Genomic DNA, 12,751 nt, shown 5'->3' with positions numbered 1-12,751 from the left:
ATTCTCAGTCTCGCTCTCATTTTCTCCACTGGTATTGGCACACCTTAGAATTCGTCCGGTGGTTAACTGGAGCTGACGTCGGCGGGACCGTTTCCTCCTGATCTATTTCTCTCTTCTATGTTCAAATGCGTCTGGTGAAAGCATACTCGACCATTCTCCTCCAGCCGGTGGTTCCCGCAGTGCAATGGTGTTCTTGTTGTTCTCACTCAAGCGAATTCCTCTTCACTTTTCGAGATTTGTGTTCATTCTCCATCGAAGGCTCCATAAGGCCTTTTCAACTAAAAACGCATTTCTTACCAACTTTATTTAAGTTGTAAAGCCATTGTTTATTTATTTATAAGCAATATTTTTCTCTTTTGAGTCCTTATACGTTGATTACAAAAAACACTCTTGATAGGACAAAACATATATTTGTACACAAATGAATATTGGTAATGGCAAGTACAATAGAACAGCTTTCAAACTTTTGTCTTTGATCGTCATAATATAGTTGTACTGGGAGATTTCCTATCTCTAGCGTGTTGAGAATACATACAAAGAATTAAGATAACTACAGAACCTGTCAGATTTGTTTTTGTTTCATTAACTCATGACATCTATTTTTAACATCATCAATCATCACTGCTTTTTGCCAGGGCACATCCAATAGTCCTCTCAGCATTAAGTAAGGCAGCTTATTTTGATTAAGTTATACGATTCAAAACCATCTTATCTTCTTTAACCTTCCCAACCTAGGCAAAAACAAAGCAGCTGATCAGTGACTTCATCAATTTTACATATTCCTATATGAAGTTAGAGAGCAAGAAATTGAACTTACAAAGAACATAAAATACCTCTTATCGTGCAAGCTTAAGCTCAGCTTCTAATGGAGCAAGGATGGCTTCAATTGGAGGCATAAAATCATCGTTTTGTAGAGCATGGACCCTTCTTAAGATGGCTTCCGCAGAATACTCAGCAACCATTGTCCATTGATGTTTTTTTCTCCTCATTGATTTTATTGATTTCTAGATTCTGCAACACGTTTACTAAGTGTTATTTAGCATAAAAATTAGTGTAACATTATCCAGCAAAGGAAGGATTCATCAAGCAATAATTTGTTTTAAAGATTGGATTCGGTCAAGTTGAGCTTCTATTCTATGAGCTACTGTAAGCTCACTACTTGCAACCAAGAAACAGAACTTAGTAATAAAAGGTCATGTCTACAAATGTTTGACAGTGTACGACATAAAAGTCAAAGACAAACATGATAAACGAAATGTACAAATGTTCAAATAATAAAAACTTAAGAACTTGAATTGTTGTGAAAGGAAGAGATAAACTCACTTATGGAATTTAGTGGAGGATGTTCATTGTACGAAGCTGATAAATAAACACTTCATGATTGTTTTCGTGAATGAATCATACTCCTACTTCTTAGTCTCACAGCCATCATTAAGCAGCAGAGCAGTTGATAATTATGAGATGGTTTAGTTCTTATTCCCAGTCTGCAATGTCATAATTAGAAGTCGGCGAAGAAACATCTTATTGTGGGAACATTCAAAATTTGCCAACTTACGCTATAAATTCTTCTTTGTCTACCAAAACCTTCAAAAGAGTAAGCAAAGAGTAGAAACCTTTAATGTGTCCATTTTCTAGGTAAAGATTTTTTTTTCTTTTATCCTCTCCTCTGCGCTCTCCTCCAGTCATGTAGTTTCAGTGTAGATAGGAGAAGGTCCCTCGAATGCGCTGCATCATACCATTGTGAGTTGCAAAATAAGTTAGATTTTTTGGGTAAAGTTTGTAAATGATATTTTGGATATTCTCATAGTTCTCACCATGAATTTTTCGTAAGAATCATTCAACTTTCCATAGACTCTGCCTTTCTGCACAAAGTTTAACAGTTTTAAATCATGCCATGCCACAAAGCTGACTGTGAAACTACGTTGAGGACCATGATGGAGAACATTACCTAGATATTCTGAGACTGAAGATCTCAGTGGTGTTTTCCACCTCAGATTTGAACTCCATGTGAAAAGCATAAGCTATATAGTACGAAGCATGTCTTTCCAATGTCATTAACTTCAAAAATATTGTAAATCATTTATGCATCAGCAAATCCTCCGCCTTTGAAAATTAACAAAAGTTACCATCAAACCTACTGAGTTCATAGATAGCTACTTCTTTTATCATGTGTTTAAATGTTGAGACAATGCACAATTACAGAGGGAAGCGATTTATAGAAATCTAAGCAAGCAACTAAAAAAAACTTCAGAACAGAAAACACAAATAGCATGAACCAAACCACAGATTAGTTGGACTTCTTGGTTTCAAATTAAATAAATAAATTCACACTCAATACAAAAGATCTAATTATAAACAAATGAAAGGCAGCTAAAGTACGCCTCTTCTGTTCAATTTTATGGCAGATGATAATAATCACAAATTGATATCAATTTAAAGAAACAATTTTGGGTTAAAGACACAAACCTGTTCGTCCATGATGACCATTTCAAGTCCAATAAAGTTCCATACTTTTTCTGCGTTTTTCGGGTGAGATGTGAAATACAAAGCGAGAGGAGAGGAGATTTCTGGTTGAATAGGTGACTATCGGTTGGGTTTTGCCATGGCTTGCGCTTATTGAGATGAGCTTTTCGGGTTTTGATTCTTAGCAAGCTAAAAAAGCTAAAAAGAAAGAGTTTATAAAGAATGAGAAAGAGAGGAGGCCAAAGGAAATCATTAAGAGGGAATTAAAGCAAACGATTGATTGCATAGAGGATGTGTAACGAAGATTGGAAGAAGATGAAAGAAGATGGTTTATTCTATGACGATTTTAGAAGATTAGGGTATGTCAACTGTTTTTAACCTGGGTCGGATATGAGGTCCGAAAAGTTGATTTCGGAAGATTTAAGAGCCCAAACGCAGGAGGCCCGTATTTTTTAAAAAATTGGCTAAGTAAAGATGATGTGGCATATTTAAATCTCCTGATTGGATGATTTTTTTAAGGACGTGGACATGCTAGAATCTCTCCATATCTTCCTTTTAGTATAGGATAGATTCTTCTAATTTCTTTTTGTTACTCCTCAAATCATTAGATTCTTACAAACAACAACGAACTAGCTCCCAAGCCTAAGCTTTTCTTTCCTTATAATTGTTTGGCTTTCTCTCTATAAATAATGCAAATGACTGAGAAAGGCCGAGCCATGTGGCGCACGTGTCTAGCCTCAGCGTTCCGTACAGCTCTAGCTTGCACAATCGTTGGAGCGGCTACACTCTACGGACCTGAATGGATCCTCCGCTACGTGGCATTCCCGGCGTTTTCTTACGTCACGATCATTCTAATCATCACCGATGCTACGCTCGGCGACACGCTACGTGGCTGCTGGCTAGCTCTTTACGCCACATGTCAGAGCGTTGCCCCCGCTATCATTACACTAAAGCTTATTGGACCAGCTCGGCTCACGGCGGGAACTACTGCTCTAGCCGCCGCTCTAGCAGCGTTTGTTGTGGTGCTACCAAATGGTTCGACCCATTTGGTGGCTAAGCGGATCGCACTTGGCCAGATTGTTCTTATTTATGTTATTGGTTATATAAATGGAGCTGAGACTGATCCAGTCATGCACCCTCTTCGAGTTGCAGCTAGCACCGCGCTTGGTGTTATTGCTTGCGTTCTTGCACTTCTCGTTCCACTTCCTCGTTTAGCTACTAGCGAGGTACCATCTCCCTCAATACATACACGTATAAAATACTCGAACTTTTTTCTTATTTATAAGTGCACATATTTATCTTTCTGCGTAGTAGTAGAACCATGTCCTTGATTATTGTTTCAGACACCCATAGTATATTTGTGTTTACACGCGAAAAATATAGAAACAAAAGTAAATGAAGAACCAAGATCTACATGAAAGTTTTCATAAAAAAAAAAAAAAGATCTACATGAAAGTTTCAATATCTTTGCATGGGAAGAAAAACTTATTTTACGGAATTAGCTTCAAAGTAGCTATATTTCGACCATTCACGATTGTAAAAAAAGTTACATAATTAATGTTCTCATATTAATTTTGTGAGATTTTAAATATGTTGTAGATATGTACGTCTCCGAATTAAATCGATGAAACAAACGAAGAAAGTAATCAACGAGCATAATAGTTAATAAGTGGACTTTGGTTATACAGTCACAAAACATGTTGACGTTAGTTTTTAAAGTGTGTTCCCAACTTTATTCCGTACCACATTATTGTTATTATATCCTTCTTATGTCATAAACCACCGCCTGAAATTTTGTCCTAATTCTTCCCAATATTGCGTACAAGCTGTGTCGCATCACAGAGAAATATGATTCCTTTTTTTATTAATTATCTAATATAATTCGTGGAATTATAACAAGCTTTTCTCACCGTTTAGTAATATTCTTTGTGGTATAGTACTAAATCCCAATTGGCAATGGTATATGATTCTCTGATGTCATTAAAAGAAATTATAAAAGAGAACAAAAATAATTAACTTTATTTACACATATGAGCAGGTGAAACAAAGCTGCAAAGGGATTGGTCAAAATGTAACAACGCGAGTGAAGTTGTACATGAAAGCTTTTTGTGCCGAGGATGCCATGACAGCAATGGCTTCTGTGTCACAGGCTCGAGAGCTGTCTCGTATTTCCTCCAAGCTTTATCAAACCATCAAACGCTACCAAGTAATTAATTAATTCTCATGTTCTTATTTTATCATAAATATTTTCGGTATAAAATGTAGGCAAAAAATATCTAATAATGAAATCTTTATATATATGTAGCCAAGCATGAAATGGGAGAGGCTTCCATTTAAGATATGGAGATGGCAAAACGTGAACGATAACAAAGGAGAGAAACTACAAAGCATGGAGATTGCTCTTAGAGGAATGGACATGGTACTAGCAAGCAAGTCTCCTATTCCTGCGAGATTGCTTGCGGGAGAAGTAAAAGACGATCTCAAGAACGTACAAGAACGTGTGATCCTCTCTATCAAACGAGTAAACAACATCCCCCAACCGTCAGTAACTCCAGAAACCGATCTACAAAAGCCCGATGAGTGCCTTCAAACACTTCAGGAAGTCCCGGAAACACCTCAAGATTTACCCTTCTACTTCTTCTTGTTCTGCCTCAGGCTCCTCGAAACCATCTCAACGGCTAAACCGGAGGAGACCAAAGTAAAACCGGAGGAGAACAACAAGGGCTCAGTCAAAACCAAGAGTAGGTCTTGGTTTAGTGATTGGGACAGCAAGAAGGTTCTGCCGGCTACGAAGCTATCACTTTCCCTAGGTTTAGCGATTTTTCTAGGGTCATTGTATAGTAAACCAAACGGTTATTGGGCTGGTTTACCGGTAGCGATTAGCTTCGCGGCAGCAAGAGAGGCGACTTTTAAAGTGGCGAACGTGAAGGCACAAGGGACAGTGATAGGGACAGTGTATGGAGTGATGGGCTGTTTTGTGTTTCAGAGGTTCTTGACGGTTAGGTTCCTTTCTTTACTTCCGTGGTTTATCTTCTCTAGCTTCTTGAGCAAGAGCCGGATGTACGGACAAGCCGGAGGGATATCGGCGGCGATCGGAGCCGTTTTGATTCTAGGAAGGAAGAATTTCGGACAGCCAAGGGACTTTGCTATCGACAGAATCATCGAGACTTTTATAGGGTTAGCTTGTTCCATCATGGTGGAGCTGATCTTGCAGCCCACGCGAGCCGCTAACGTCGCGAAACTTGAGCTCTCTCGAAGCTTCCACGCTTTGTACGGATGTGCAAGCTTGTTTGGAGCTAAAGCAAGCAAAGGAGAGATAATGGAGAGCCAAAAGAAGCTGAGAAACCATCTAAACTTGCTCAAGAAGTTTACGGAAGAAGCACAAGCAGAGCCGAGCTTCTGGTTTACGCCTTTTAACGCTTCTTGCTACGAGAAGCTGTTCAAATCGTTGTCTAAATTGGCTGATCTATTGCAATTCAGCGGTTACGCGATAGGGTTTCTTGACGAGCAAGGAAGGTGGAAATCACCGCAGTGCAAGGAGATTCTTAGCGACATAGACAACGATCTCAAGAGTCTAACGCAAAGTATAAGTCTTCTAGCAAAATCTTTCGAGGAAATCACTCTTCTCAAATCACTAGACGCCCTTGAAAAGGCGCTCACCAAGAACGGCAACACTTCGTGGGACATTGAGCTGGGGAAGACACCAAACCCTAGTTTCTCATGCCCCGAGAGCGAGCCAGGGAAGATTCTAAATACGTATCTCCAGCATTGCAGAGGAGTCTCGGATGGTATATTCCGTGCTGATGATGAAGAAGGAGAAGAGGTTAAAGTGGACAAAAGTGAGGTTGTGTTGAGTTTGAGTGCATTAGGGTTTTGTGTGGAGAAAATGGGGAAAGAAACAAGAGAGATTGAGGAGATGGTGAAAGAGGTTGTGCAATCAGAGAATCCTTCAAGCCACGTAAACTTGCATGAGATCTTTTGCAAAATACGTTCTTTATACAAATAAATGGAAATCTATTGATAACACAAATGGCGTGTGCGACAAGGAAACGTTGGTGTTTTTATGTTTACCTTGTTTTTCTTTTCTTCTCTTTTCTTGCTAATAAGGTTGTGTGGGGTTAACCGGTTATACCAATAACGATACCAATTGTGTGAAGACTAATTTAGAGTGCATACAAAGGATCAAAAGAACCGACAAGGCAGGCTATTCGTGTATTAGTAAAACTAAACAAAATTAAAGTGTGGCTGCTGGGATTCGAGCCCAGGTCTCCACGGCCACAACGTGGAATTCTTACCACTAAACTACAGCCACTTTTGGCATTTGTTTTGCTTTAATCTTAAATAACTACTTACTCGTTATCAACACCCAATTAGTTATCAGTTATCACTCTGTATTGCTTTATTCCAAACCATGTTTACTTCGAATCGAAAGTTTTATGTTTTCTCACAATCTCATGTAAATCTCGATGCTTATATTTTTGTATAAGATAACTATCGATGCTTATAAAGTCGATATCTCAATTCCTTTGGGTTGAAACACTTCGATCAGACAACCATTCTTTGTTCTCAACTAATGCATTCTAATATTCTTGTTTATTAATTAGAAATTAATTGGTAGAGTGGAAGTTTTGATTTATTCTTTAGAATGTAAAGTTTGGAGGTAAAAAAAAAGGCAAAATCACATATTTCATTTATACAACTACTCTTCCACAAATAGATGGAGCATGTCAGTGTTTTTAAAAAAAAAGTGGAGCATGTCAGTCTTGAATGCTTTACATTAATTTTCAAATGTCCGTTTTACAATGGTTTTGTTAAAATATTTGCTAGTTTTTCGACTTTCGAGGAAGGAATATGTGCATTCCGAACAACAAATTATAAACGTCAATGTGTTTGATATGTTTGGGAAAGACAAAATTTGCAACAATATGAAGAACGAATTGACTATCATATAACAAATACTGAAATGCATATAATTTATAGGCAATGTCAAATGCGGCAAAAAGAGCCTTCAGGAATTTTAATTCACATATGTTGATTGGCCTAAATCAATACTCTTGTTTTCACCAAGAGCAAGACACTATATGTGTTTTATGGGTCACTATAATGTTGTAAAAAATCTCATGTTGTGATCCAAATCAGTTTTGCACATACTTCACCATTTAATTCATGTCAAGAAAGCCGCCTCTGCCCCATCTTCCATCTACCCATCATGTTAGTGAAATATGTATTGCACAGAGAGTAAACAATTGTTCTATTGTCAATAGTAGTTGACTACGATAATTAGGAAACAAAGTTTAAAGGGACCTATTGGAAATGAAATTTGTGTGGAATCTGAAAATTTTTAAAGTTCAAAGATTTTTAAGAGTTAAGTAGATTTGATGAATTATTGCAATATGTATTGCATAAATTGTCATTGATTATGATTGAATAGCATGAATTTTCATATATGTTTTTCTTTCCAGATTTATCTTTCAATAAAAATACTTAATTTTTTTTATTTCAGAAATATAGTTATTTGATGTTAAAATAATTTTTTTTATTGTTTAATATTTGAATTTGTCTTGTTTGATTTTTGTTTAAAGTTTTCTAAGGTCAACCTATGATTTTTTCATGATTTTTGATTATGTTATCTTTAATAATTTTTTTATCTTAAAATTTTTTTTTACAATTATCTTTCATATGACAACAAAAATGTAATACACAACTTTTTGTGTTTGTATATTTGTGTTTTTTGTTACATAGATTCTAAGAATCTTATGAGTATAGATGATATTGTATAGATGATATTGTATAGATGATATTTATAAAGTTGAGTGTTATGAGTAAAAATAGAAAGAATTTATGTCCCAATAACAAGAGAGTTTACTAGAATTAAAAAACCAATAAAAACTAAACTTTTTGAATAACAAAAGATTTTATATAGAATTTAAAAGTCCATAAACCAATAACAAATGATTCTAACAAGATTGTAAGAATACATAAACCAATAACAATATAATCTCTAAATTTTATAACTCTTTCAAAATTTAACTACCAATAACCCCCCTAAGATTACATAGGAATTAGTTGATCAACTATCTCTTTGGATCTTTTTTTTTCCTCTTAAAAAAAATTATAAGCTTTTCATTCTTTTGGAGAACATAAGCTAAGAAAGAACAGAGATGTGCCTTTGAAAGTGTGCTTAGATAAAGACGCCTTTTAATCCAAATGGTTTCCCATCAATTGGTCCTTGTGATTTCTTGTGCACATATTTGATCTACTATACTATTTTTAATGTTAAATCTATTTCATTAGATCAATGTAATGATGTTAATACATAATTAGGTAATTTTAAACGACCACAACCACTAATCCAAGAAATAACACATGTCTTGGAGGTTACTCTTGTTGTTGGCTGATTTAGCAGCTTCAGGAATAGCATCTCCTCTTATAAGATTTAATCATGGTAAAATGTAAAGAGCTAGTAGTTAATTATCTTATCTCCTAATATGTCTCCTATGTATATGAAGCTGTAATCCGATAACGTCATATGTTTGTTTCGTCTAGTTAAACCCCAGAAGAAGTTGTATGCAAGTATAAATTTGAAAATGATGCGAAAGGTAGATTCGTTTAGCACAATACATGCATGGTTCGATTCATGTGGCGCATTTCTTACGTAAGATTCCGTCTATATTAATAAGTCAAACTCTTTGAGTCTTTGTTTTCTTATTTTTATCAACACTTTGTTTTTTTTATATAGAAAAAGAATTTTATTTTTATTTAAACTTGATTCGTAAGCTACGTTTGGTGAACCAAACTCATTTGATTATTCCTCTTACTTTCCGTCCTTCTAAAGCTTCAATTTTCTGGTAGGGAGTTTTCTTCTATTTTCCATGTTGTTTTTCTGGCGTAGTTAACAAATTTTGTGGGACTCATCTTCATGTTTCACATGATTTTATATTTTTATTAAATCTGCTTATAAATATGGATTTTATATTGATCTTGTAGATCAAAAGAGTAATTGGATACTGTCATCGTTTCACCTAGCGGCTAACTGCTAATCATCATCAGGTCTGATTAATCATCTAATCCTTGTGATTGTGGTGTATGTAAATTCTGTGTAAAGCATGTGCATGTTTTTTAAAATCTGTTTATCTTCTTTTTTTCTTCCTATTTTGCAGAAATGGCGACGAAGTCTTCCAATGGAACGACGATGAAATCACCACCGATGCCTTCCCCTCTGCGTAATTCCAAGTTTTTGCAGGTTTATTTAATTACTCTCACATTCGCTTAAATATCTAAACATTTTTTACAATTGAGTTTTTGAATGCTGTAAAGTTTTTAGTTTAACGTGTAGGTAGTTTTAAGGTCAAAGTCTTAAAAGTTTAAATTCATTTTGTATAGATCTCTCACCGAAATGGATTTGATATGTTGAATGTTTTTGAACTGCAGTCGAGTATGAGGATCTTAGTGACAGGAGGAGCTGGATTTATTGGTTCACATCTGGTTGACAGATTGATGCAAAACGAAAAGAATGAAGTTATTGTTGCAGATAATTACTTCACAGGATCAAAAGACAATCTCAAGAAATGGATTGGTCATCGAAGATTTGAGCTCATTCGTCATGGTAACCTTTTTCTTAACCATCTTAATTACTCAAATAACAATGCATTAACCAATTCCTTATTAATGACTCTTCAGATGTGACCGAACCTCTAATGGTAGAGGTGGATCGAATCTACCATTTAGCATGTCCTGCATCTCCAATTTTCTACAAATACAATCCTGTTAAGGTTTGTTACATTTCGATTGTCAAAGCTTGATTGGTCTTTATGGTAATAAATGGTATTGTTTTTGATGGCAGACGATAAAAACAAATGTGATTGGCACACTTAACATGTTGGGACTAGCCAAACGAGTTGGAGCAAGAATCTTACTTACTTCCACATCTGAAGTGTATGGTGATCCTCTTGTCCATCCTCAACCCGAGACCTATTGGGGAAACGTAAACCCGATCGGTAAGTAACTGTAAAGATTAATCGTAATAATCTTTAAGCTATTATTTAACTAAGATTAGTGGACATGATGTAGGTGTCAGAAGCTGTTACGATGAAGGAAAACGTGTTGCGGAGACTCTGATGTTTGATTACCATAGGCAACATGGGATTGGTAATTTAATTATGTCATCTTTTATATCTTTGAAAACTTTAATTTAAAATATGTTAAGCTAAATATTGTTACATGGCTTTTGTAGAAATACGCATAGCGAGGATATTCAACACATATGGTCCTCGTATGAACATTGATGATGGTCGTGTCGTGAGCAACTTCATTGCGCAGGCTCTCAGGTGAAAGTGAAATTAACATCAATCAATTTCTTGATTTTTTAATATTTTTTGTGAGAATACAATTTTTTTTTTTAGATTTAGCTTAAAATGTTATCGGTCATTGCAGGGGAGAAGCTCTGACTGTTCAGAAACCGGGAACACAAACCCGCAGTTTCTGTTATGTTTCAGACATGGTATGCATCTCCGTTCTATATAGCAACTCGTTCTCTTTAACTGGTAACAGTACAGAATGAAACTTAACTCTGGTTATGTAGGTGGATGGCCTAATGCGTCTGATGGAAGGAGACCAAACCGGACCAATCAATATAGGCAACCCCGGCGAATTCACGATGGTTGAGCTAGCTGAGACAGTTAAAGAGGTTAGCATTGTCTTTGTTGTTAGTTTTATTTTTGAGTAGATGTGATTATATCGAGAGCTGAGATTGATGCAGCTTATAAAACCGGACGTGGAGATAAAAATGGTGGAGAACACACCAGATGATCCGAGACAGAGGAAACCGGACATAAGCAAAGCTAAAGAAGTTCTTGGTTGGGAACCAAAGGTGAAGCTCCGCGAAGGACTTCCTCTTATGGAAGAAGATTTTCGTCTCAGGCTTGGTGTTTTCAAGAAGTGAAGTTTCAAGCAGTGAAAATGTGTTTTTGGTTTTCAATGAAAATGTGTGTTTAATCATTCTTTTTGCAATTTGAGTTTGTTGAGAATAAGTGTCCCAGCGAGGAACATTCTAAAAAATGATGTTTTACTACTTTGGGGTTTTATTATGAGGATGTGATCAATGAGATGCTTTGTGCTTATTTGACAATAGTGATCTTCCGAAACTGAAAAATTGCAAACTCATTTTCCTGGTACTGTAACTTAAATGATCAATATCAGAGTTCTTGAAATAATTCAAAAATGTTAAATCCGAAATTTTGTAAGTATTTCGGTGTAAAGAGCTACCAATAAATCAAGAACACACGTTTTTCAGAGTCCTCCGAGATCGATGAGATCTCAGGTATGTTTCTGCAAGAACAGCTCCAAAATAGAAAAAAAGAAGCTTATAGAGAGGAAAACGAATAAAATAAAAGATACACGAGAGCTTTAACCTCAACGACCTTGTAACACTTGAGAACTATAAGTATGTTGTATTCCCATGCTTAGGGCTGGGCAAAAAATCCGGATCCGAAAAACCGAACCGAACCCGATTCGAAAAAGTAGTATTAAACCCGAACCGAAATTGATTAAATATCCGAATGGGTTCAAAATTTTGGTATTTAGATAACCGAAACCGAACCCGATCCGAACCGAAGTATTTCGGGTACCCGATTATATCCGAAATTGATTTATATACCTATATATATTAATTATTTTTAGATTTAATATATATTAAGAACATCAAAATATATAAGATACTTTTAACTTATCCAAAATACTTATAAATATATACAAATAGTCAAAAGTAACATGTCTAAAATAGCTAAAGTATACTCAAAACACCAACAATACTTATTGATTCTCAATCCAAATATTCAAACCAAACCAATTTATATGTTAATTTTAGGTACTTTGACATATGCTATTCAAATTTATAAGTAATATATTGTTTTGTTTATAGATTTTGAGAAATTTAAAGTATATAATGAATTTTAAAAATTTTAAAATAATTTAAATGGGTTATCCGAACCCGAACCGAACCCGCAAAGATCCGAACCGAACCCGAACCGAAATTTAGAAATACCCGAATGGGGCTGAAATCTTTGAACCCGAAAACCCGAAACCCGAATAGACCCGAACCGAACCCGAATGGATACCCGAACGCCCACCCCTACCCATGCTCATATTTTTGGGTCAAACACTTAAAAGGTTTCCAATCAAATGTCATCAACATATATCTTTGTTGAGGACTGTAAACACATTCCAAGGTTCTCTACTATTATGTTCACAAGGTTGGGTGTGAACTTGGCGTTCAGAATAACAAAGCTAC

At 35.7% G+C, this 12,751-nt stretch overlaps 2 protein-coding genes, 1 long non-coding RNA gene and 1 other non-coding gene across 9 annotated transcripts; 2 read left to right on the top strand and 2 right to left on the bottom strand.

Moving 5' to 3' along the window:
* Positions 1–426: 426 nt before the first annotated feature.
* Positions 427–3,012, bottom strand: LOC106445921. Of its 5 annotated transcripts, none has more exons than XR_007322226.1 (7): positions 2,467–3,012; positions 1,949–2,058; positions 1,815–1,862; positions 1,614–1,725; positions 1,324–1,484; positions 818–1,011; positions 427–731 (listed from the first exon to the last, which is right to left on the bottom strand). It is a non-coding gene; the product is annotated as an uncharacterized LOC106445921 (long non-coding RNA). The 5 variants fall into 5 exon arrangements; XR_007322228.1 differs by having other exon boundaries at positions 834–1,011; positions 1,556–1,725; positions 1,949–2,103; positions 2,467–3,010; XR_007322227.1 differs by lacking the exon at positions 2,467–3,012 and having other exon boundaries at positions 1,556–1,725; positions 1,949–2,372.
* A 20-nt stretch (positions 3,013–3,032) lies between these two features.
* Positions 3,033–6,625, top strand: BNAC04G40010D. The gene is made up of 3 exons (XM_013820969.3): positions 3,033–3,689; positions 4,502–4,669; positions 4,769–6,625. Exons 1-3 carry the CDS (start codon positions 3,153–3,155, stop codon positions 6,467–6,469), a joined length of 2,406 nt encoding a protein of 801 aa, XP_013676423.1. The 5' UTR covers positions 3,033–3,152; the 3' UTR covers positions 6,470–6,625.
* Positions 6,626–6,703: 78 nt separating this feature from the next.
* TRNAH-GUG lies at positions 6,704–6,775 on the bottom strand. Its single transcript has one exon. It is a non-coding gene; the product is annotated as a tRNA-His (tRNA).
* Positions 6,776–9,261: 2,486 nt separating this feature from the next.
* Positions 9,262–11,590, top strand: LOC106381108 (UDP-glucuronic acid decarboxylase 6). Of its 2 annotated transcripts, XM_013820971.3 has the most exons (11): positions 9,262–9,311; positions 9,451–9,513; positions 9,624–9,706; positions 9,895–10,069; positions 10,144–10,235; positions 10,307–10,460; positions 10,534–10,611; positions 10,697–10,790; positions 10,897–10,963; positions 11,045–11,149; positions 11,222–11,590. In XM_013820971.3, exons 3-11 carry the CDS (start codon positions 9,626–9,628, stop codon positions 11,402–11,404), a joined length of 1,029 nt encoding a protein of 342 aa, XP_013676425.1. In that variant the 5' UTR covers positions 9,262–9,311; positions 9,451–9,513; positions 9,624–9,625; the 3' UTR covers positions 11,405–11,590. The 2 variants fall into 2 exon arrangements, with proteins under 2 accessions (XP_013676425.1, XP_013676424.1); XM_013820970.3 differs by lacking the exon at positions 9,262–9,311 and having other exon boundaries at positions 9,331–9,513.
* Positions 11,591–12,751: the final 1,161 nt, after the last annotated feature.

Source organism: Brassica napus, chromosome C4 (assembly GCF_020379485.1).
Source record: "Brassica napus cultivar Da-Ae chromosome C4, Da-Ae, whole genome shotgun sequence".
Classification (NCBI taxonomy): Eukaryota; Viridiplantae; Streptophyta; class Magnoliopsida; order Brassicales; family Brassicaceae; genus Brassica; species Brassica napus.
Note: the sequence above shows the minus strand (reverse complement) of the source record. Positions and strands in the feature narration are given on the sequence as shown.

Coding starts and splice junctions, on each gene's coding strand:
- BNAC04G40010D (XM_013820969.3), top strand. CDS start 3,153: ATGCAAATGACTGAGAAAGGCCGAGCCATGTGGCGCACGTGTCTAGCC. Junction 3,690..4,501: donor CTCGTTTAGCTACTAGCGAG/GTACCATCTCCC, acceptor ACATATGAGCAG/GTGAAACAAAGCTGCAAAGG. Junction 4,670..4,768: donor AAACCATCAAACGCTACCAA/GTAATTAATTAA, acceptor ATATATATGTAG/CCAAGCATGAAATGGGAGAG.
- LOC106381108 (XM_013820971.3), top strand. CDS start 9,626: ATGGCGACGAAGTCTTCCAATGGAACGACGATGAAATCACCACCGATG. Junction 9,707..9,894: donor GTAATTCCAAGTTTTTGCAG/GTTTATTTAATT, acceptor TTTGAACTGCAG/TCGAGTATGAGGATCTTAGT. Junction 10,791..10,896: donor TTCATTGCGCAGGCTCTCAG/GTGAAAGTGAAA, acceptor CGGTCATTGCAG/GGGAGAAGCTCTGACTGTTC.